Here is a 25,150-nt window from a genome sequence, read left to right as displayed (position 1 = left end):
ATTGCAAGAGCCAATGCTAGAATCCACCTTACCACAGCTTTGAAACAACCACGCCTTTAGAATCCAGATAATCCCAAAGTTGCAAAAGTCAAAGCTATGGTTCGTCTGCTCCTGCTAGTAGAATCGCTTCCGTCATACGAATTTTATGATAGCAAAGTCTAAAGTCTCTCTTCATTGATCTAGGTATTTTTTTGCTAGTGTATTCCAGCTACTCCCGCAAACATTCAAACCTTCTTTACGGGGCGAGGGATAACAGGAATGCTCCTAATTAGACCCATGATCTTCTACATATTTTTTCCTGTTTGCTTTTGGTGTTATCACTCTTGGTCACTTTTCCGTGACTACTTGGAACAGAGGCTTACAAACATGTTGCTAGCCGCTTGGAATTGTCAAAGCCAAGCAAGTCAATGAATGAGACATGTTTGGAAAGGAATACCTAGGCATTGCTGGCGATGTGAGTGTATTAAGAATTGAGATGGGGTGATTATACCTAGTACAAAGCACGTATTAATTTGAAAGCTCCATCGGTTCCATAGGTTTAAGGTTTGAGGGATGATATCAATTTCATATTCGCTTACAGTGTATGATAATTTCTTACATCGTAGGTACTTTTTGGGATAGTTTACTCCGTAAGTGCAATTCCCAAGAATTTACAGCAATAGTACTATATCAGTGAAAATCTCAATCAAATTATCATATTCTTACCTACCTAATTGGTATTAAGTGTGGGAGATATAATTTCAAAACCTGGAATGCCAACAGGTATTGTTGAATTGACCCTGGATTGTACCAAGTTCGAGTCTTTGACTTGAGATTGTGTGTGAGTGAGTTGATGGGTAGATGTAGAAGCAAGGAGAAGAAATGTTCGGGTAAGCTGACGAATGTTCGAATCCTACCTCAGTACTAGGGAGGAGGGGAGGTGGTACTGTAAGCTGAAAGAAGGAGAAAAAACGCCCCTTACCTTCTTTCCCTTCTTCTTCTTCTTCTTCTTCTTCTTCTTCTTCTTCTTCTTCTTCTTCTTCTTCTTCTTGTTGTTGTTGTTCTTCTTTCAGTCTATCAACTGAATCGCTTCAATCAATAAATTATATAATTTTCCCCCATCTACCTACTAGCACTACCACTACCACTATCTACCCGGTAGCTTTGTTCCCTTCCCTCAGGCCGTTTCTACTCCATACTCCACATTTGGATTCCGTGTGCCGGTTCGTACCTATTGATCAATTTATTCTTATGCAAATTCAGTTGATCGAGGGGTTTTCTAGTGTTTACAAACCGAACTAGCTCATGTGGATGTGGATGTGGATTGGATCGGAAAAGTCCCTATTATTAGCCTTCTTTTTCTAATTCTTCTGACACGAAAAAACCCACCGAGCCACCGCGCACACACACACAGCTACACAAATCACAACCACCACCACCACCACCACCACATTTTGGATTATCCCATCCCATCCCATCACACCTCTTCCCTTCCCTTCCCTCCTTTTGTTTCATCGAGGGCAACAATTTAGCAATTCATTAATCATTATTATTTGTTCGAACTCGAGACTCGAATTCAATCGGACTTAATACACCTCAATTCGACATCGAACTTTTATCTTTGTTCAACTGCCGTCATACGATATCTCCTTTCATCATCAGCCTCTGCAAATAAATAAATCCCTCAAATACTTCGCCGTGTGCGAAGTATTAACAAATACACGTTGACCTTCAATCATGGTCAGGCCCCAGGCCTGTGGCGAAGCCGTGAATAATATATTCATCTTCGCAGCATTCTTTTTGGTTCTACCATGGTTAGTCGATGCTCAGCAGCAGCAGCGATCAGTTCTCAGGCAACATGAATCCTCGCCCGAGATCGGCAGTTCAGAGGCAATAAGGACTCCTCTCGAAGCAACTAAAATAAAAACCATTGAGACCCCTTTGGTCATTCCACGAAGAAAACAAACTTTTAGCGTAAAGGCCGGATCTCACGATATAGTCGATGCGAGCGCCGATTCAGCACCATTAGCTCCTTCACATCTTGCACAATCCAGTAGGCTTGAGTCTAACAGTCTTCAGTCTCCTGGATGGGGTTCTTCGCAGCCGAGTGCGCGGGATCTCCAAGACTGGGAAGTAGAAGATTTTGTGCTACTGGCGACCGTTGATGGAAGTGTGTGGGCGCGCGATAGAAAAACGGGTAAACAAAAATGGCGAATGCGTAAGTAGTCCGAATGAAGGCGTATTATTTGCTGCTCGATTCCGCTTCATAAGAACAATCACTAATCCTGACGAATATCCACAGAATTACCTGAAGTCTCGATGATTTCCACCAAACATCATAAGAGAAACAAATCTGCCGATTTCAATGAAGCTCCGACCCCATGGGGTATTGACGATTATGTTTGGATTGTTGAACCCACCGAACATGGTGGTTTATGGATATATCGCCCGGATGTTCCGAACGGTGGCCTGATTAACACAGGTCTAACAATGAAGAAATTAGTTGACGAAATGTCACCTTACCAGAGTGACGACCCCGAAGTCGTATACACTGGTTCGAAGAAAACTCAAATGGTGCATGTTGATGCCACCAATGGAAGAATATTACAGGTCTTTGGAGGAGATTACATTGTCGATACACAGGATCAAAGCTGTAGTTCTGAAAATGGATTTGTGGGAAGAGAAGCTGATGAATGTCAAAACCCCACGATTTGGTTGGGGTTATCAAAATACGAAGTCAACATCGTTGGCAAGGACCAACACCCAATTGCTACTTTAATGTACAATGAATGGGGACCTAATGTTCAAGACGCGAAGAAATATGGAGACAAATATCACCAAACACTCGACAACAAATATATCCTAGCTGGCCAGGATGGGCACGTGATGGGATTCGATCGTGAGCGGAACGATGATCATGAACTACTGTTCCAACAGAAGCTCCCTTCACCTGTCGTTAGGGTATTTGATATCTTTAGACCCTGGGGGATTGAGGAAAAGAACCTGAAATTGATGATACTTCCACAACCTAAGCCCGAGTTGTCGGCTGAAAACGAAATGTCAGAAACGGATCAGCATCGAAATCGAGTTGTTATCAACCTTTCTAAGGATGGAAGTTTCTATGCTATGTCTGGAAAATCATATCCTTTGGCTGTAACAGGTTCTAAAGCCGAAATTTACCAACGTGAATCGTTGAAACGCGAATCTTGGAAAAAGATGGGTCAGCCTGAGCTGGCGGCGGCGCTGACTGGTGTTCATTTTCTCGACGAACCAACCGAACCTCGCCTGACCATATCTGCTCCCCTATTCGAAGATGACAACCAAAGCAAAGTGACTGTCACAGACCTCACTCCAGAACTTCTTCGTGAACCAACTCTGTTACAAAGCTTCCAGCAAATTCCAAGGCTAGCGATTGACAGTGTTGTCGAATTCGTTAAGAATCCTGTTCTCATTCTATTTCTGATGATACTAGTTATCTCGAACCAAAGAGCAATACGAGCTTGGATCGGCCGCCATGGACTTCACAAAAAGAAAACTGTCGTTTCGCACAAAGATAGAACTGTAACTAAGGATGTGCCACCAGTCGATGATTCAAGTGACGATGCCACAAACATCAATGGTCACGAGGCTGCCCGTCTATCAGTTATTCCTGAAGACAAACCTCTTCGTGAACCTACCCCTATTGTTAAAGATTTCACACCGCTCCAGGACGTTCCTGAAGATACTGTTGCGGCTGTGCCACTTGAAGGTACTACTGTGAACGACGCTAGCTCATTATCAGAGGTTGTGCAAGATGTTGGCGATCTTGCCCTATCACCCGAAAAGAAAAGAAGGAAACGAGGACGACGTGGTGGCGTTAACCATCGAGGGAAGAAAGATCGTCCAGGCCAAACTGGAAGTGACCAAGAGTCTCAAAATGTTCCCGTCAAAAAGCTACCCCCAACCGTTGAAGATGCCGTGCACAATGTCAAAAATATGTTTCCTCAGAACACGCTCGAACCTGACATTCAGACGGTGTCTAATGACCCTGCGGAAGTTTCTGGTTCCAAAATTCGTATCGGGGCATTGGAAGTGGACCAAAACAAATTAGTCGGTACGGGTAGCAACGGTACCATGGTCTTTGAAGGGAAGTTCGATGGCCGCGCTGTCGCTGTCAAGAGGATGCTCATTCAATTTTATGACATCGCATCCCAAGAAACCAAGCTTTTAAGAGAAAGTGACGATCATCCAAATGGTAACTTTTCCAAACTCTCCCTTGCACTCATTCTCTAACATTCTAATAGTCATCCGCTACTTCGCACAACAAAGCGCTGCTGGATTCCTATACATCGCCTTGGAGTTATGCCCTGCCTCGTTAAGTGATGTCATTGAAAAGCCACACTTACATAGAGATCTGGCTCAAGGTGGTGAAAAGGACCTTCCAAACGTACTCTATCAAATTACCAATGGTATCCAGCACCTCCACAACCTCCGTATCGTCCATCGTGACCTAAAGCCACAGAACATCCTAGTTGCTATGTCTAAGAATGGTAAACCTCGACTTCTCGTTTCAGACTTCGGGCTATGCAAAAAACTGGAAGTGGAACAGTCATCTTTCAGGGCTACTACTGCACATGCGGCCGGTACATCTGGCTGGCGGGCCCCGGAACTTCTTCTTGACGATGATGACAAGCCAGGATCCATGGTTGACACGAGTACAGATGGAGGTGGATCAGGCTCGATTCTTGTTGGCTCTGATATGATGCACAATCGCAGAGCCACACGTGCTATCGATATCTTCTCACTTGGATTGGTATTCTTCTACGTTTTAACCAAAGGTAGCCATCCTTTTGATTGTGGCGATCGATACATGCGGGAGGTGAATATTCGCAAAGACAACTTCAATTTGGATCTCCTGGACGTCCTTGGAGATTATGCCTTCGAAGCTAAGGATCTAATCAGCTCTATGCTTCGCAAGGAGCCAAAATCTCGTCCAGTCGCAGCACAAGTTATGGCACATCCTTTTTTCTGGTCTGCAAAGAAGCGATTAAACTTTCTTTGTGATGTCTCTGACCACTTTGAAAAGGAAAAACGGGACCCTCCCAGCCCAGCCCTCTTAGAACTTGAGAGATGGGCCGGTGATGTCTGTCACGGCGATTTCTTAAAATCACTTGGAAAGGAGTTCGTGGATTCGATGGGCAAACAGAGGAAGTATACCGGCACGCGACTTTTGGATCTTCTTCGAGCCCTAAGGAATAAAAAGAATCACTACGAGGACATGCCTGACAAGCTGAAGAAAGATGTCGGTCCCTTACCTGATGGTTACCTCAGTTTCTGGACTAGGAAATTTCCTAACTTATTGATTGTCTGTTGGAATGTTGTGTACGAAGTGGAGTGGGATCAGGTGGATCGTTTCAAGGAATACTATGAGCCAGCAGGTCTTTAAGGTGCTCGTGGTTTTGGTGGTTGCATCATTATTCATGGCGCAAAGGACTATAAAATGGGTTATTATACCTCTTTCTTTTGGATAATGAGATCATGATCAATACCCAGCTGGAAATGGAGGGGTTTCTATATACATCCGTTGATGATTTGTGAAAAATATTAGTAATAATTACTTCTTTCGTTATCGCCATTGTAATTATTCACCCTTTCAATGATATATGTGAGATATTAGCTTATGAGCACTTGATGAGTGTGGTGATGCATCAGAGACATGATTTTATGTAGAAGATCTACCTACCTACCGAAGGTCTATAGAGACATTTCGATATACCTACCAGGTAGAAAGTAGGGTGAGTTATCATGAAGAAGAAAAAACCTATAATAGTACCTACCTAGGTAGTTGTATCTACTTCATCAATTCCTAGGTATTTATTCTAGAACTGAGTAGATGTACTATTCTCATAATTATTAATTGAAGGAGGTAATTCCAACACAGATGTATTCTTTCCGTTAGCACTTCAATGTCAGACATAGCATCCAACATACATTGGTTGGTCGAATTAAATAACAAAGCAATGAAAACACACATACAAAACGAATGTCTCCATAAACTTTATATGTGTACCTGTACCTACATCCCGGAGCTAATGATAAAGGCTTACCTAGTATTAAAAGGCTAGGCTTGGGCTAATCCTTGCATTCTCGTCGCATCATCATCTGGGCAGCTTTCCAACGAGACAACAATTGATAAACAAAAAAACTTCAAAGATTTCCTTCTTACATTCATACTCTGATACTCATGCCCATAAGTTTTGTAGCCATTTTGATCATAAATTTATTAAACACAATACAAATCAACCTTCAAAATCATCCATCTATTTCACCATTATCTTTTGGAGTGGAATCTCTTTATTCATTCTTTTAGTTTCTCATGGTTAATTTTGTTAATGCGACAACAATAACAATAATATTCCAACATCAAACTTATTAGCATACCGGCAGATAAAAGCCCCATCGTTCTATCCTTACTGCAAGTAAAGGAGGACTTCTAATCATTTTGTCTTTTCTGCTTCGGTTTGAGATTCACTCTTTCACTTGATACCAATTGTATTTTGCTACCTTCCTTATCCTCCAGGATTTCCTCTTCTATCCCATATCCCCTCTCTCGCAGGTAGCACAACTTCTAGAATCTGATATTGGTACAAGAGTTTTCCAACCAACAACACAATGTCTTGTAAGCCCATCTACTATATGAATCTACCTAATATACCACTAACTTCATTGAAAGTAACCTCGGAAGAAAACTCAAAGTATTCCATAATCATTGATAGAATTCTCAAAGAGGGTGATCTCAGTACTATCTCTGCGAAACAGATTCGTAAGGATCTTCAAGCAGAATTAGGATTTGATCTTTCCCATCAAAAAGTAATGCTATTTCTACTATCTCACAATTTCATGGTGCTAACTCCTGTCCTTTAAGGATGCCGTTAAAGCTTTGATCCTGGAAAGATTTGACGAAGTCTCGAAACACACTCAGGATGCATCCACCCCTCCACCTGCGACCAATGGACATTCTAAGAGCGAATACATCAAAGATGAAGGATCGCACACTCCCACATCAAAGCGGGAAGTTGATGGTTCTGACGAAGATGAGAAGCCAAAGAAGAAGAGACCGAAGCAGGATGAGGATGCGAAGTTGGCGGCTCTACTACAGGCGCAAGAAGACAGCAGGACAAGATCGACTAGGGGCGGTGGAACGAAACGAAGCGCAGGCGTTAAGAAGAGCAAGAGTACACCCAAAGAAAAGAAATCTTCAGCAAAGGTCAAGGCAACAGATGATAGTGACATGGAGTTAGGTTCAGATGGGGAGCCTAAAGAGGTCGTCAGAAAGGGCGGGTTTCATGTAAGGAGCTGCTCCATTTTTAAAAATGTTGCACAAGTAAACTAATTTCGAACAGAAACAATATAATCTATCGGCAGCTTTGGCAGATCTTGTAGGGGAACCAACAGTACGTATCGCTGTCTAATTGCCATCCTCTCATACTAATATGTTCCAACAGTTGTCTCGGCCACAAGTTGTCAAGAAGATTTGGGAACATATCAAAAGTCTTAATCTTCAGGATCCTAGCGATAAACGACAAATTATATGCGATGATAAGATGCAATTGGTTTTCAAAACGGAGAGAGTTCATATGTTTACCATGAATAAGCTTCTTGGTAAACAGCTGTACCCTGTTGAGGAGGAATAGGATACTTCAGTCATTGGCAGTATGGTGATAATACGACCGTTTTTCGTTTTCCATGAGGGCGTTTTGGGGAAGGCATTGCATTGAAGTTTTGGGTATCTAACTAGGTACTCGTAGTTAAGGGACGGCATGAGTGAATCCCAAGTTTTCGGGACCGCCAGCTCAGAATTATCTTTATTCGTTAGGGACAGCGTCTTATGGGTTTCTTAGATGTATGAATCATCTATCATTGACTAATAATAGACCCAAGAACCTGTCTCACAGTGACTTTGAACTTTATTTGTCTATAGCTTCATCTATGTAAATTCTTCGGGGTGACTCTAACTATTGATTTATCAGCCTTGAACGGTCACTCAGCAGCCTTGCCTTGCGTAGGCGGGGCCTAAGCGATTGCAGGCCCCCACACCTTCTGTGTATAATAATTTGTCCTGGTTGCTGTAGCTCTCAGAGGCAAATCAATAGTTGTTTTCCAAAGGAATTATTCTTATTTACACGAGAAAGCTTCAAGTCTATCCCCCAGAAAGTGCCAGCTTTACTATCACAACAAAAGTACTCTAGAGTCACAATTCGTACATCAAGACTTCATATCACAGAACGCTATAAACCTCTCAGTAAATTAGCAATGGCGTCCACAGCTGGAACTCCTTCTACAGCTGACGCTTCTGCGCTGCCCCGCAACGATGGGCAGCGAGGCCCAAGAGGAAGAGGAAGGGGTCGCGGTCGAGGAGGGGCTCTGGGAGATTCCGGTAGCGATTCTAGACGTTCGGAAAACCGTGGAGGGAGACGAGGGGGTCGTGGTGGGAATAGGGGACATACGGCTAGCCACGAGACTGCCAATACAAATACCAATACTATGAACTCTACAGATCCCAACGCCAAATTCTCCACCCAGAAGAAATTGTCCAGAGCAGATGGCGAAAACAAGGACGCAAATGGGGAACCGGTTGAAGTAGAGGTATGCTTCATTTGCGCCTCGGACGTCGAACATAATGCTGTCGCCCCATGTAACCATCGCACATGCCATATTTGTGCTTTAAGGATGAGAGCACTATACAAGTCGAAAGACTGCGGCTATTGCAGAGTGAGTCCCGCTGTTGCCGACTTCATCAAACCAGGCTAATATCTTCCAAGGCACCCTCGCCATTTGTTATATTCACAGACAATGCGACCAAAAATTATGAAGACTTCTCCGATGAAGATATTTCGAATACAGACCCAAACATTGGTATTCGATATGAAAGTAACGAAATTCAGGAGGATACCCTACTACTTCTACGGTATAATTGTCCTGATCCCGATTGTATTATTGCATGTAGAGGCTGGCCAGATTTGCATCGTCATGTTAGATCTATACATCAGAAGAAAATGTGTGATCTGTGTACGAGACATAAAAAAGTGTTCACCCACGAACACGAATTATTCGCAGACAAAGAACTCGAAAAACATATGAGGAAAGGAGATGATAACCCTGGAGCACTCGATCAAACTGGATTCAAAGGGCATCCTCTATGTTCGTTCTGTGGTCAACGATTCTATGGTGATGACGAGCTATTTTTGCATTGCCGAGACAAACATGAAAGATGCCATGTCTGTGATCGACAGAGTAATAACGGCCAACCACATTATTACATTGATTACAATTCCCTATCTCAGCATCTACGAAAGGACCATTTTCCTTGCAACGAACCGGAATGCTTGGAGCAGAAGTTTGTATTCTTTGCAACGGAGATGGATCTAAAAGCACATCAATTAGAAGTGCATGGAAGTAGTTTATCTAAAGATGTTCGCAGAGATGCAAGGACGGTTGATATTTCTACCTTTGAATATCGCCAACCATATGCGCAAGAGCGCAACCGCGGCGGAAATCAACGAGAGCAACGAGAAGGCCGTGGCAGAGGCAGGGGCAGAGATCCAAATGCTGAACCATTGGCACCTTCCAGTGCACAACCCTTACGTCGGGAAGAACAGGCTTTCCAGCGTCAAATGGCTGTGCAAGGCGCTCAAGCTGGTTCATCGAGAGCTTTCGGCGGTCAATTAACGGCGCCTACCCCTGCTCAAGCTAGTGCCAGAGTCAACCCGGCAGAATCCTCACGGGCTGCTTCCGCTCGGCCTGCAGCTAATGCCGGGGGTCTTTCCGAAGCAGTCAGGGGGCTGGATATATCTGCACCACAATTAACAGCCGAAGAACAACGCAAGCAACTTCAACATCAAGATGTCATTGATAGAGCGACCCGACTTTTACAAAATGACCAAACCAAGCTAAATCAATTCCGCAACTCCATATCTTCGTACAAGAATGCTGGGATTACTGCTTCTGCTCTCATCGATGCATTTTTTGCTCTATTTTCGGACACTACTCCGGCTGCACTCGGCTCGCTTATCCGTGAAGTGGCCGCTCTTTTTGAAGACCAGAGTAAGGGGAAGGCAATAGTCACCGCTTGGAACGATTGGCGTGCAATAAATGAAGATTACCCGTCTCTTCCAGCTCCTACTTCCAGTAACGGTAATTCCATACCTTTAGGGTGGGCATCCGCAAATTCCAACTCTTCATCTGGCCCACGATCCAATCGTGTGCTGAAATTGAAAAAGTCTACAGCACAATCCTCCCGCTCAACCGTCTCACAGAATCGGTCCTGGGGCACTGCTTCAACATCTGCTTCCACCTCATCACCTGCCCCATCCTCTTCAAATCAGTATAATAACCCCTTCCCAACTCTCCCTACATCCCGTCCAAATCAGACCGACTCCCGTATAACAACTACACCTTGGGTTGCACCGACTCCTGCAACCTCCTCTTCTTCCGCGCCCCCATCTGTACCTTCTAGTCGAGCACCTTCACGTGCGCAAGTGAGGAACGGAAAGGACACAAGTGCCTTCCCAGCGTTGCCTCCGGCTGCCAAACCGCAAAGTACTATATTTGGGTACGGCACAGGAATGGTAAGGAGGGATATGGGAGGTAGTCCGGTTGCAACTGCATGGGGAGCAGGAAATGGTGAAGGAAGTTCAGGGACTGGAGATGCGGAGAGTGCGGATGCTGGGCAGGGAGGAAGGAAAAGGGGAAACAAGGGGAAAAAGCAAGTTTTGATGAATTGGGGTTAAAATTTTGACTTTTGAGTATTGATTCTTATAGTTGAGTAATGGGTTAGTAGCAAGCACTCGATATTGCTGTGACTTGGAAGAGTAGATCTGATAAGATGAAGTTAGATGAAAGTTTCAGGACTGCTTTTGTACATGATCTATCCTGTGGTTGGTAGAAATATCGATTGGTGTTCTATTCACGGATGAACAAGTATAGAAAGTTTTCAATATTACGTGAATGAGAGTTTGGCTGATGACTGATTGATACTTGACGGAGTGGTGAATTGGAACGGAATACTGATAGGTTCTCTTAAAGTCTCCGGATGCTCTATGATGAATTTTGCATGTGTATGTGTGGGTTTCTAATCTAATGTTCACCTCCTTCTCCTGTAGCAATAACAGCGGATTTCTAGAGTGGTATGTATGTATGTGTTACTTGTGATGGATTTATGAGGGAGCGGTATGTTCGTATGACCTGCTTGATGTTCTTCATTTGTTCTGTGGTGATGTAGATGTAGATGTAGATGTTGAGTGTTGGAGGCATGTAGGTAGGTAGTTGGGTAGTTGGGTGTTTGGTTTTAAACTTTGAACTTTGATTATGGTTGGGGTTGGGTTTGGGGTTGTGGGTGTGGAGATGGTTGAGGGTGCTGAGGTGGAGGTAGGTGGGTAGATTGGTTTGGGGTGGTTTGGGGTTGGTGGTTGAAGTGGAGTGGAGTTGAGTGGAGTGGGTGGAAGTAAAGTGGTGGAGGGGTGAAAGGGTTGAGGGAGTGGAGGTGAAAGGGGATGAGAATGGGAATGGAGAGATGGAGAGATGGAGAGATGGAGAGATGGAGAGATGGAGAGATGGAGATAGGTAGGAAGAACATGTAGATACTAGTGATTGATGAGTAACTGAGGATGATAAAGAAGAGATGGTGATTTGGGTTAACAGTGTAAAGTTTGAGATTGGAGGGAGGAGGGGGGGAGATAGGACTTGGGATTAGGATTTGAGATTTGAGATTGAAGAAATGATACAGAGGTTTGGTGAGGAGATTGTTGGGCGGTATGTTGTATACTGTATACTGTATACTATATCGGGATTAGAGTATAGCTTGGAAGGAGTAAAAGGAAGAGAGAGAGAGATGATATCAGATGGACAATTGGAAATTGGAAATTGGGGACTGAAAATTAGAAGATTGGATTTGACAATTTGATTGTGATGAGCAAGACTGGAAGTTTGTTCGGTGTGAGATTTGTAGAAATCTCGCATGCTATGGCACTATGCAGTAGAGAGAGTTATTTGAAGAAGAGTAATGTTAGGAATGTGAGAATACGAGGGAAGTTGTGAGATGCGGGTATGGGGGTGAACATGTCGTGGAGGTAAAAGTAGGTAGCGACTAGGTATAGAAGGAAGAAATACTTGTTAGTATCAATCAATCTCAATACAGCCAGTCTCCTTGTGTATAGAAGTTGTGTGTTCTGGACTTCTCAGTGTTTGATTCATATTCGGATTTCAATGGGTTATTGGTTCTATGAAGATCTGTCTATTTACTGTAGAGATTAGTTATATAGAGATATCTAGAGGATATCGTTGGATTTAACTTTTATATCATCTTATTCATGAACCCCGTCCCGCATGATTCTGTAGTGGAATGTGAGTTTTCTGAGCTTGCGGAATTGGTTTGATGTTCGTTGGTAGTATTATAGTGTAATTGGATGAGGATAGTGAGAGAAAGATGTGGGGGGCCGAGAGTATGAGTAGTATATGGAGAAGCTTTTGGGTTGGGTGGGAACTGGGATTCGGAGAGTGATTCGGAGGGGCGATGTTGAAACATACACGTTTGATACAATCAGAATTGAGTGAAGAGTGACAATTAGGTGATGATTTATTTGCTTGCAGGAGGATAACAGTATTGAGCGGATAGCTAATCGAGTCTTGATCAACACCACTTTTGCTATTGGTTGGCTGACTACTTTAAGTTGATCGTAACTCTTTCCTCACGATGCATATCCTGGAAAGAAAGCTGGCAATGTGCTGTGATTGTTTGGGTCATACGTGTGAAGAATCAAACTACGCAAGAAAAGAATCATGAGGAGAGGAACTCTGAGAACGGGCAAAGAACGAGTATGGAGAGATTAAAGACGGCAATTTGATGACATTGCGTGGCTTCACATGATGGTCTGATTGCAATTCGGTAATTAGGGTGATGGCAATGCTCAGTTCATGGAATGAAGAGTGAAATGTGAAAGAGACAAATCGATAACATGTGTTCCGATGGAAGTAGTGACTCTGTAAAACGGGAATGCCAACAAAGTGACATTATAATTGCCACTTTATTTTCCGATTTCATGTAAAGTTCTTTGAGTCTAGAAAGAGCATGTCCTTTGAATTGTTGTTGCTGCTTGAGACTATAGAGCGTAGAATTTGATATGCAGAAGGGCCTCTGATGTAAACACGCGGTTGGGAAGAAACGGTGCTACCTTTGTTGTTTGATATCTTTCCATTTCCAATCCAAAGTGTCATGCAATGCTTGATTGCAGCTCAATGTAGCAAATGGTGGTAGCATGGAGTTTTGAAGAAGTATACCGTGGACTAAATGCGACTGTTCCATCTCCGGCTACTACCGAATTGAAACATCGGCCCAGTAATGTGTGTATACAATCAATATTGAATCCAAACTTTGAGATTGCTTTGTTCCATCACTCATTATATCATATGCAAGTAACCATTCCTACCGTTATCACTGCGCAACATGTGTTTGTGCTACTTGTTAAAGGAAAATACCCACGGTCAAATATCTAAATTGAGATTTATTGATCGTTTTGGTTATTTTGTTTGTATGATTTCATCATACCCTGCATGGGGGCTGAAGCAACTTTAAGCAAGGGATGTTTTCTTGTCGTCGTACTTCCTCTCATGCAAGGTGGATCCTCCGATATTCATTTGGTACTGGTACCAATTCATGTATATGCAGAGTACATCACTCCCAGCGAGAAAACGTAATTTCTGGGGCGGGTGGGAAAGAAAGAGGCGGTGTCGTGTTGCCATGTGTACTTTAGTAGTTTGGTATATCCTGGGATGAAAAGGAACTGGGGACTGGGCTCCTTTGAGGTACCAGGCAGTGTGACCTCTTCAATAGAGGTTGATTGGTATGACTCTCGGTGAGCTGTCAGTATGCGAGGATGCTTATGCTGCGGAGAATTGATGACTAGAATTGAGATGAGAAAGTTACGCAATACATCTGCTACCTAGGTAGGTACAGGCAGATAGGAGTAGAGATGTGGAGCTGCAATGTAATGTGAACACTGCATCTTGAAGTAGAGAATGTAAATGCATCGATAGTAAGTAGCCCGCAGCAGCTTGTGCTGTCGTGGATGGTGTATTGCATGATGATATGTGATGTTTGATCTCTACTTGACCTGTGCGATATTTCTGTCCCTTGGGATTTCAGACAAACCAATAAGGATGATGGAATATTACGTGCAGCAGCGTCACATCGGGGTACTGTATCTGGTTTGCAATCTTGGTAACATTGATTGTCGCTTAAGAGAGAAATGTGGCCAAAAGACCGGCACAAGAGTGTTTAATTAGTCATTGGGTAGCAAGATTTCGGCAGGAAAAAAGGTACCAGACAGTCCGGAAGGATCTATTTTCTTTGGGGAATGACCGAATGAGAAGGGATTTCTAAGAGAGAGGAAACAGAACTTAATTCGGCATTGAAACTTTTATGTAGGACATGGGCTTGGATATGGTATAGTATAGTATAGCAGCTCATGGGTTGAAATTCCACAAGCATACAGAGTAGATACCCACTTGCATATTCATACTGGGTCTGCATCAGTAAGATTATGTGTTGGTTAATAAATGACATTCTATCCGAGGGATATATAGGGAAATGGGAAGATGGAAATAAATACACAAATAAGAAATCTATTTAAGAGTGTATGGATGTAGATGTATTGTATGAAAGGGGACTAGCTAACCGGGCAATCAACCAGAAGATAGGTCTTGAGAGAAAAGAAGCGAGAGGAGAGGGAATTATACTATGTTATCATTGTTAGTATTGATATTACATCGCAGCAATACTACTTTTATCAATGTGCTTCAATATGATCCTACTTTGGAAAAGTATATTAAACAATGTCTCAATGTGAATGTGTATTCAACATCTATCAATATTATATAAAGATTACTTTTTGAAAAAATGATAGAAATGATACCTGCAGCAAAGGAGTGATTAGTAAGCCTAGATACTAGTAAATTGGGCTGAAAATGATTATCTATCAGGTAAGGTACTCGAGTAGGTATTACTACTCTGTAGGTATTACTAGGGATTTACCAGGGATTTACTATATCATAATTACTCTCTCTACGAGATATATTGAGCTGGGAGTATAATAGCTGAGTGTGATAGCTCTTCCCTCCCTGGTAGATTGTTAAGGAACCATCGATGAAAATTTGATCGTCTAGTATGATACCTTTCCCTTCTGAGATGCCTACCTTACCTTCCCTTACCTTACCCTACCTTACCAGCTGCTTGCTATTGGCTGTGTATGAAACGAAGACGGGATTGCTGTTGACCAATGATGAAGATGAAATTTGATATCTCTCTCTAGAATGGGAACTGGAGTCTTGAATCGTTCATTTAATTGGATCTGCTTATTGGTGTTTTATGGATCTCCTCCCTCCGCCCCCCAAAAGATTGGAACGGAATTTTGATCATTGCGTCACATCAACTTGATTCTTTTCTCTTCAGTCTACGACACTCTATAGTGTAGAGAGAGGTAGATGTGGGTCGAGGTCCATTTCGTATCTTTGGATTGATACTGAGCACGTCTAGAACGTTGATAAATTTGGAAACTAGAGATTTTATACCATGCCGACCACGACCTAATTGTTTCTCCAACCACAACCACAAAACTAGACTAATGTTTGAAAGGGATCAAAGGATCAAAAAGCTCACGCATGTATCCTAGGGCAAGGCGAGCGCTTGTAGTCCAGTAATATAGACTGATCCGCTTTCCACCATAACATGTAGCTTCGCTATCAATGCGCAGCACAATGCACCCCCAGCACAAAAGTCCGGAAAGCTTGGGTGAGCTTTTTATTGTAGTCGTAATCGTAATCCTACGCCTAATGGTATTACCATATATTATCTTGAGTGAAAGATCATCCCGCCAAAGCATAACTGTCCACCGGAGTAGAGTAGGAAGGAGGACCTTGGATATACATCTACTTTGCATCATGACAAACTCTCATCCTCCGAGATTGAGCATGTGTATTGGCATCATAACATACCTACCTACTACTCTGGCTCATACACAGCTTCGCGAAAAACCTACGACATGTTTCGCTCCCCCAGATTTCCATGCTTTAGACCAAACATGAATAATTAGGGCCACACAGATAGTCCCACTCATGATCATCTCGCAACCCAAAATGCATTCTGTGGTGTTATCTTACAAGAGTCGAGCGAGCGAATATAGTTTGATTACATGATGTGACGGAATGAGTTTATTGATCTTTAGTTCGCCATTACTAACCTCAGCCCAGGAGAATGCCATGGATCCATCACCCAGCTCGGCAGGAAAGTCTTTGCTCAGAAAGCGTATGAGTCACCAAACAGGTAGTGGGTGAATCTCGTTGACAGATATATCAATGATGATGATGATGATGATGTCTAGTACCTATCCCCTCTCTCCCCTCGACCCAAGGTAGAATTTGGTCGATGCACCCAACACTTGAATACAAATGCACAACTCTATCTCGAACGAATGTCGATCAAACTCAATCCAAAGTCTAAGTAAGGTAGGTTAAGGTAGGTCCACGGTAGGTATGATGAATTTAAAGAGGGGTAGAGCATCAGAATTTTTCACCTCCTTCTTAGTCCCTACCAATTGAGATGGGATGAATTAAACTCAAACGATAGGGACCGGTACAATGGCAACGCCATGCCATGCAATGAAAAATGATCATACTCTATTACAATTTACAAAAGATTGTCAACATTTTTTTATCTTTTGGCATTGCATTCCCATAGCGCCGCCGTGCATTCACATCCAGCCATTCACGAATCCCGATTTTGTTCATCTACGGAGAGCCTACGGGGTAGCTATAGCTTAATTGATAGATAACCCTGTCGGCGGTAGCTTTGGTACCTCGCAGAGTGGCAGCACATATCCACGTAAAATAAGGCTTATCTATTACGGAAAAAGTTACCTTTTTTTCTGTAGTGCTGGGTAGGTGTCGAAGGTATTTTACCTATTACAACTCTTCAAGGTCTGTCTCGTTTGGACTGCAGATGCATCTCCTGTGCTTCTCAACCCGAGACTGGCTTGATATTTTGGCTGGATTGGGTACATGGGTACTTTCGGATATATGTATGAGGGCAGGGTGGGTATGTAGGTGTGTAGGTATATAGGTGCATGTACTTTGTGACGAAAAAGGACGAGAAGGAGGAGAAAGGGAAAAAACAAAGGGAAATGATTTTAGAATTGAATGAAAAAAGATAGATTGTTGAGATTCTAATCATTTCGTCTACAAAGTCAGTTGAGGTGTGTAGATGAAGGGGAGGGAGTATATTGTATTTGTTATTGTTATACAGGATATAGCTATCCTCTGGAGAATCTCGATATCTCAAAGTCAAGAGAAAGAGTAAAAGATCTATTAGGTTCTAGATAGACGATTCCCATTTTAAACATTACTTGGGTAGGTAAATGTGATTACTCGGTACGGCCGTTGGATCCTAATTCGAGAGATATTTACCACTTACTGACTAGTGCCTAGGTACTTGTGACATATTGGGTACTATTTTTTATTGTTACTTACTACTTGGGTCAAGAGATGGGAGGGACTGTTAGTCTGTTGGTTTTCTTTAAACTTTCTTGCCTGGAAAGTCTATTGACTATATTGGCTATGTTGACTATATTAACGATATTGCTTGATATCGGCTCGACTGGCTAATACCAACTGACGGACACTGGCTAATCCGACTCAACTATCAAATCCTAATATATACTAACAAACCCAAAGTACGGAAAAGAGATCAAATTACATCAAACCTTACTCAATCCTGAAATCATACCTTCAAATCCAAGGTGCAAGTGCTTTTCCTCGAACGCGTCGATACTTTTCCGTCTACCTAGGTAAAAGACTCTCTCTCTGATTAGTACCTACGTACTGTTCATTCCTTACCTCTTCCCTCTTACCTGATCAAGATCAACCCAAGCACCAAAGCAAGCACCTAAGCACCAAAGCAACCAAGCAACGCACCAAGCATCGCACCCAAGCACGATCACGTCCCCCTCGTTCTTTCAATTTCTCCATTTCTCCATTTCTCAATTTCTCTCTTACTCATATGAACTAAATTTCCAACCCTTCCAATCCCATCCACACTACCTACGACCTACTTCCTACTACATCCACATCCACTCATCCTAAATCCACCACCCATAATAATTCTTTCCTTCTTTCACCCACCAAACCCAATCCGAAACCGAAAAAAAATAAAAAATAAGAATACAATACCTCCCCTCCCCTCCCCTCATCCACATCCACTTCCATCCTTCCACCCTTTCGTCTCCCGTCCTTTGTCGACTTATTCAATAACTGCGTTGCTTGATTGCATCTAATTGTTTCTCGTCGATACTCGATCATTCTTCTTTGATTTACTGCTTTCCTTGCGGAATTTGAGGAGTTTTTCAGAGCAGTTGTTACCACAGTCGATCCAAAACATGTAAGTAGATCATTTTTCTGTCCCTGCGCCTTACTGGTCGCGCATACAGCTTCAAAAAAACCCCCCCCTCCAACCTGACCCCTCACTACACCTACCACCACGTCGACCTTTGTTGTGCCAGTCCCTACAGCTCTTTGTTGCAATTGACAAGCTTATTGTCGCATATCATATACCGCGGCTGGCTTTGCCCGGTGTAGCTTTGCTGTTGGGCCTGGCGCAAATGTTTACCCTTGGCCACTAGCCTTGGTACTACCAAGTCGTTCCAAATTTGCGAAAATTATTCCCACGAAGCTCTTGCACGCTTAAGAAATCCCATTACCCCTTCATCAACCCACTCACGCATCATAAACTCCAAACGTTGAACAATTGACTGATCTCTTTCTTCTCCTAGTTTGAATTTATTCCCGAGATTTCTCCAGCAATAATTCAAATCTTCCACGCTCGATTTTTCGCAGGCGCAAAACGTTTGTCCTCAAGACTTTTAAAATCGAGTTCACTATATTCCGACGTCGCTTTGAAGCACTTACATTTTCAATCGCACATATCGGTTATTTCGAGGGGCGATTAGAGTATAATTCACTAGTTTGATACTTCAAGATTTCTAAGGTAAGCTATATACCTCTCCATATGAAAATGGCAGACCCCTATGAGTCCGGATTGAACGAAATCGAAATGATGCGGGGCGAGAGATTTCAATCGAGTTTCCTATTGTCACCTTATTCCTCCGGACCGCCACAATGATAGGAAGCCAATAATGTTGGGAAGGATGGTGCGGGCTGGCTACCGACTATAGTGGCAATGTGAGCAGTCCTCGCAGTAGCTGCCCATGATGGTAGATTTCGAGGATTTCTGGATAGAGTGGGTTATTGTATTGCATCAAGCAAGGCTTGTTGCCTCGCCCAAATTCGCCATCTGTATCCTACACCACCTTCTGTAGGGGCCACAAGAGGCTCTTACCTAGCTCAAGTTTCAGCTGTCATATCCCTTTGTAGTTTTGCGGCTATACATGACCCCTCAGCCCTAAACCAGATTCTCAAGAGACAACACGGATCATACACCCGCCCCTGTCCCCTCCCCCTGCCCCCCACCCCATATGGTGGAGTCATGCCCCGGATTTTCCTACTGTTAATATCGAGGGTGACGCTGGTCCAATTTCTTTTTAAGAGCAGGGTTGGTTTCGTTTAAGTGGTTGTCCCAAGGGATGCTTCACTATGAGAAGCGTAACATCTTGGAAAGTTCACGATGGACTTCTGCTTGAGTGGCATAACACCTTGCCAAACTGTAACGTAATGGTTAGCGAGTGCTTTTATGATGTATTCGGGGGCCAAAAACTGCAACAGTACTGGGCAAGCTTCATCTCAGTGCCTTACTCATCCTTTCCTTTGCTTTTCTGCTTCAGCGCAAGCCGGACATTTCAGAGAAGCTACCCTTAATTCCATTTTCATCTGTGTGTCTTGATCCCAACGCCCCGGTGGGTTGAAGTTGGAGCACTGTATTCTAGGCACTTTCTAACGGGGCATGATTTTGTGCTCTTGAGGCGATGGCATAGCTCTGCACCTGCACTTCCGTCGACACCCTGCACCTTGTTTCATTTGTTGCTTTATTTCTTTGCGTCATGAGAATCCTCCTTCATTCCAGTCTACGGACTTCCTGTATCCAATATATATTCTAGAGCTGCGATAGAGGGGCTTGCAGTCGCTGGAAAATAAAAAGTCAGTAAAACACATATTCAACCCCATGAGCCCACTTAGCTTGCCAGAGATTGACCAGAACGTATTCACCAATCCGCCCCCAATCAATCTGCTCTTGAGTTAGGCAGTGGATTCGTGGAATATATCCTTGCTACGAAAATAGTTTTCATGTGACAGCAAGTTGGCAGATATGCTGATGGGCATATTATTCATTAGCTCAACAAGGTTGTGGCAGTTGACTGCTGTCTGAATACAATGAATCATGGCGATGGCCTTTTTTGTTGTCATTCTCATCTCATCAGTAACAAAGACGTCTTGTGGTTGGCTGTGACAATTCATTGCTTTGCTGAGCAATTGAAGTGGGGATATTGTTGAGTCAACACTGGACCTTTGTTATATGACAAGGTGAATTCATTGCGCAGAGACTTCACTACCAGAATTATAATGAAAAGACATCACTGAAGTTTGTTGGATGGTGTTACTTGTTTCGTGGTGTTGTCATGGTGGAACTGTGACAGACTCCATCAACACAACACAGGAAACTGAAAGTTTTGAATTGATGATCTCATGATTGGTTTCTTTTGTGTAAAGCCCTAATGGCAACTTCTAAATCCTAGTGTATGATAAGTTGATTGTTGGTTGCCCGGCCGAGCAGGCCTCCATTCCGAACGTTTCCGGATGTTTCTCTTGAAAAAGTGTTCTTTTATCAACTTTTTTTCTGCAGCAAAGTTACTCAGGAAGATAACAGTTACGTCCAATCCAAGTTTTCTCTCCAGCATTCTCAGACATTCTCTCAATCCTACTTATCCTACTGATCCCATACTGAAGGAGCGTGAATCACAACCTGGAACGATATCATATGATTTACACTAATCTCTGGGGTCTGCCGTAACCTGCACACTAGCGTAACTCTAGCCCGTTGACCATAAGCTAACCATAAGTGAATTAGATTACGCCGATCTTTGAAGCTATTTCAACGGTCCTCGTTCTTGAATTCTTACTTTTAAACTTACACCACAACACACTTTTTCGCAACCACAACGCGGAAATACTTTGCTTCCTTCTTTATATCTTTGTTCTTCCCTAAACCAAACCTTCTCTTGTGAACAGATCGATCTTCGCAATGTCTTTCCAACAACAGCAAAGCTACGATCCTGCCCAACAAGGTGGCTACGAACAGAACAACGGTAACGGTGCCATGCCACCACCACCAATGCAGCAGCAACAACAGCAGCAAGGTGGTATGCCTGCCGGTGACGGTGGATCACCAGCTCCATTTGCGCAACAAGGTGCCGGCGTTGAAGGCTCTTCAGGCAGCGTCACAGGAGATGCAAAGACAACCCTCTGGTAAGTTTCTCTTCTATTTTGGCTCGATTTGGTCTCTTGTGATCTTATCACTGGCTTTATCACTCCTCTTCCCTCTTCTCCCTCTTCATCCCTTGTAGATTTTGATCATAGATCGAGCACATTTATGTCTTGCGCGCCGCATTGCTTGGTGCGCGACCGTAAATGTACTCGATCTAGAGGTTCACTTCATTTGCAAGAGTACACATCCTTTTGATCCGATCCACATCATGCTCATGATCATTACTGTATTGCTGTACTACTTTTGATCAACACCAAATTCATCACACAGTCGGTCTACGATTTGATCTCTACTAACACATTACAATAGGATGGGTGAGCTTGAGCCATGGATCGATGAGAACTTCATCCGCAGCGTCTGGTTCGGAATGGGCGAGCAAGTTAATGTCAAGATGATTCGCGACAAATTCTCTGGGTAAGTCATTCTTATCGATACCACACTGTCAACCAAGAAGTATTATCTAACTATGTTCCCATCAATTTAGAAACGCTGGTTATTGTTTCATCGACTTCACTTCCCCAGCTGCTGCTGCAAAGGCTTTATCCTTGAACGGATCCATGATTCCAAACACCACTCGACCATTCAAGCTCAACTGGGCCTCTGGTGGTGGTCTTGCCGATCGTCGGTCAGAATCCCGGTTCATATACCTCTTTTCCTCTGCTTCGCACTTCTTGAATGATTTGCTGACTATTTACAGTGATGACCGTGGACCAGAATTTTCTATCTTTGTTGGTGACCTTGGACCAGAAGTCAATGAATACGTCCTCGTCTCATTGTTTCAGGCCAGATTTCCCTCCTGCAAATCAGCCAAGATCATGACGGACCCCATTTCGGGAATGTCCCGTGGCTATGGCTTCGTTCGCTTCGCCGAAGAGGGCGATCAACAACGTGCTCTCACCGAGATGCAGGGCGTGTACTGTGGCAACAGACCCATGCGCATCAGCACAGCAACACCCAAGAATAAGTCTGGCGGTGCTGGACCAGCAGGTATGCAGATTCAAGGCGGCGGTGCTGGTGGTATGCCCGGTGCCATGGGAGGTGCCCCAGGCATGTACGGAATGGGTGGTGGCCCACCAATGGCTGGATACTATGGTACTCCTCAACCAATGAATCAATTTACCGATCCAAACAACACAACTGTGTTCGTTGGTGGTTTATCTGGCTACGTCACCGAGGATGAGCTCAGATCGTTCTTCCAGGGTTTTGGCGAGATCACCTACGTCAAGATTCCACCCGGAAAGGGCTGTGGATTTGTCCAATTCGTTCAACGACACGCTGCTGAGATGGCTATAAACCAAATGCAGGGGTATCCTATTGGCAACTCTCGCGTTCGTTTGTCTTGGGGACGTTCCCAAAACAACTCGGGACCAGCCGGAACCCCATACCGACCTGCTCCTCCACCTCCTCACTACCAGCAGATGGGTATGCCACAACAGCATAACCCTTACAATGGTTTCCAACCTTTACAGGTGAGATTTGTTCCTTCTTCAATACACTTTCAAGCTGACAATTCATAGTAAGCATACATCTTCTTTCGCGAATGGAGTTTAGTGTAGCATGGCGTCTTTCTGCACTGGGCTTGCCATTTTTCGGGGCTTTACTTCTTCGCGTCCAACGCCTGGATAACTCTTTCTCGTCTTAGCGTTACTTCAAGTATCGGATGGGTGGGACTCTGCGTTTTCCAATGATGCCCATGTATAAGCATAGACTTTTCATGCGACCACGATCTTCGCTTTCTCTTTTTTTCCTTCTACACATGTAATCTCACTGCTCTGCTGCTTGGTCTGCTCACTTATCTTTTTCTACTGGCGGATTTTTAATCGTCAACGAGATCTGTTTGGGCAGCTTTGCACTCATGCTCTGAAGCAGCTTTTTCCTATTCTGGACTTTATCCACAAAAGCTCAAAAGTTTAGACTCTCTTTTTTTAAATAGGAGTATCGCGGCTTGTGCGGACTCGATTACAAATGTATTCTTCATCCATTATTTGATTTTGCAGACCATTTGTTTCCTTTTTGGTCACATATACTTGTTGTTATGTATTATCCTATGTTTTGTGCTATTGCCTGTGCGATGATAAAAAATGTCCCTACAAACTTTAACTTCAAATTACTGGACTTGTAGCATTTATCCTTAGCTTGAGGCACTGCTTATTTCATCATCTGAAGTATCGGATAAATACTTGTTTCTTACTATTTCCAAGCTGCTTTTCTTCTTTTCAACGTCCATACTTGACATGACATCTTGCTAACGTGTTCAAATTAGACCAGGTCAACAGAGTCACCAACAACCAGCCGCCGCTTACAACGCTGGATACCAACATCAGCAACAACCATCCGGTGGTCCAATTGCCAATGGTGGCTTTAACAACCAAGCACCTTATGCCTAATTCAAGTAACTATAGTCGCGCGTAGTCTCTCAAATTGGTCGTCTTTTGCGGATACCCTTCGGCACACTTCTTCGATTTGGGTTCTTCGATCTTTCATTGGTTTTTCTTACACTACTGCAAGATACCCTGCTGCATCTAGGATACTTTAATGACGCTTGCTCTCAATTTTCATGGGATTGACAACAATAATGGTGGATGACTCGGCTTTTATGGTTATGGTTTATGGTTATGGTTTCTTTTGAATTTTACACAATATTTCCTTTGGTTCAATACTTTCGACATTTCACGACTCTGAAACGTCTCACAATTCGATGAAAAAAATTCCAGCGAGCTTTACTTGCAAATTACATTACCTCGATACATACCTTGGCGAAAATGGAAAGGCGTCATGGTTTGGTGCATTATAGTACATCGATCATGATACCACTCTTGCGTGCATGGATGGGGGCCTGGACGGCATTGCTTTTAGGTGTGCGGCGTGATATTCATCTAATTTACTACGTGGTCTTTCTCTGTTTTCGAATCTCTTTCTTTCCAGTACATAGCCGCGACGGAGGATCTTTTACGTCTCTACTCTTCTTTGATGGAATTTACACTAGTATACTGGTGGCATTTCGGGCTTTGGGGAAAAGTTGATGGATGGATTGACGAATCATATTGTTGCGTGGGTTTTCGTCGGAGGGCATGACATTTATTCTACCTCGTGGTTTGATATCTTCTCGGGAATGACATGGTGCAGCGTAGCATCGTATAAATATAGTTGCAGTGGTTCATCAGCGAGCAAGCTTTTAGGCATTGGTTGAAGGAATTTACGGGCTGATTTGAGGTGTGGAACGTGTGTCGTCTCTCAGTCAGGAATTAAGAAGGATTCATTCATTGTCTTTTGTCAAGATCTGTATGGTTTTGATTATGGTGATTTGTGAATGTGAATGTGAATGTGAATGTGAGAAGACTTGGCTTGAAACGCTGTGCTATCCATCATATCTAGAATTATGCTTTTTTACCAAGAGAAATGTTTACTGTGAGGTCAAGCGGGTGGACATGGTCATTTCCTCATGCTAAGACCTACCTCTTCTTTCTACCTTTTGATATATGGAATTTTAGTTCAATTCCAAGTCCAAGTCCAATCCCAATTCCAATTTCAATTCTAACACATCTCAATCCTAACCCTATTCTCATGCAAAGCTCCCTCGAATCAAAAGTAAGCTTTGGATATCTCTCGAGTCTCCATTCTTGATGATTCGCAGCTGCTCGTTGAGAGTAG

At 43.3% G+C, this 25,150-nt stretch overlaps 4 protein-coding genes across 4 annotated transcripts; all 4 read left to right on the top strand.

The window, feature by feature from the left end:
• Positions 1-1,716: 1,716 nt before the first annotated feature.
• EAF02_000067 (uncharacterized protein) lies at positions 1,717-5,404 on the top strand (the record flags this gene model as incomplete). The annotated part of the gene is made up of 3 exons (XM_038896115.1): positions 1,717-2,197; positions 2,282-4,213; positions 4,263-5,404. 3 exons carry the CDS (start codon positions 1,717-1,719, stop codon positions 5,402-5,404), a joined length of 3,555 nt encoding a protein of 1,184 aa, XP_038762974.1.
• Positions 5,405-6,158: 754 nt separating this feature from the next.
• On the top strand, positions 6,159-7,937 carry EAF02_000066 (uncharacterized protein). Its single transcript, XM_038896114.1, has 5 exons — positions 6,159-6,637; positions 6,692-6,828; positions 6,884-7,306; positions 7,362-7,412; positions 7,464-7,937. The coding sequence occupies exons 1-5, from the start codon at positions 6,631-6,633 to the stop codon at positions 7,650-7,652; spliced, it is 807 nt and encodes a 268-aa protein (XP_038762973.1). The 5' UTR covers positions 6,159-6,630; the 3' UTR covers positions 7,653-7,937.
• Positions 7,938-8,271: 334 nt separating this feature from the next.
• EAF02_000065 (uncharacterized protein) lies at positions 8,272-10,748 on the top strand (the record flags this gene model as incomplete). The annotated part of the gene is made up of 2 exons (XM_038896113.1): positions 8,272-8,730; positions 8,781-10,748. The coding sequence occupies 2 exons, from the start codon at positions 8,272-8,274 to the stop codon at positions 10,746-10,748; spliced, it is 2,427 nt and encodes an 808-aa protein (XP_038762972.1).
• A 10,508-nt stretch (positions 10,749-21,256) lies between these two features.
• Positions 21,257-23,019, top strand: EAF02_000064 (uncharacterized protein; the record flags this gene model as incomplete). The annotated part of the gene is made up of 5 exons (XM_038896112.1): positions 21,257-21,480; positions 21,809-21,913; positions 21,984-22,124; positions 22,197-22,968; positions 23,017-23,019. The coding sequence occupies 5 exons, from the start codon at positions 21,257-21,259 to the stop codon at positions 23,017-23,019; spliced, it is 1,245 nt and encodes a 414-aa protein (XP_038762971.1).
• Positions 23,020-25,150: the final 2,131 nt, after the last annotated feature.

Source organism: Botrytis sinoallii (assembly GCF_014898435.1).
Source record: "Botrytis sinoallii strain Bc 23 chromosome Unknown BSIN_001, whole genome shotgun sequence".
In the NCBI taxonomy this organism is placed as follows: Eukaryota; Fungi; Ascomycota; class Leotiomycetes; order Helotiales; family Sclerotiniaceae; genus Botrytis; species Botrytis sinoallii.
This window is presented reverse-complemented; position numbering and strand designations above follow the sequence as displayed.

What these genes read in the sequence shown, in the direction of transcription:
- EAF02_000066 (XM_038896114.1), top strand. An exon ending in TCAGAAAGGGCGGGTTTCAT is followed by an intron (nt 7,307 to 7,361) that starts GTAAGGAGCTGC and finishes AATTTCGAACAG; the next exon opens with AAACAATATAATCTATCGGC. An exon ending in ATCTTGTAGGGGAACCAACA is followed by an intron (nt 7,413 to 7,463) that starts GTACGTATCGCT and finishes ATGTTCCAACAG; the next exon opens with TTGTCTCGGCCACAAGTTGT.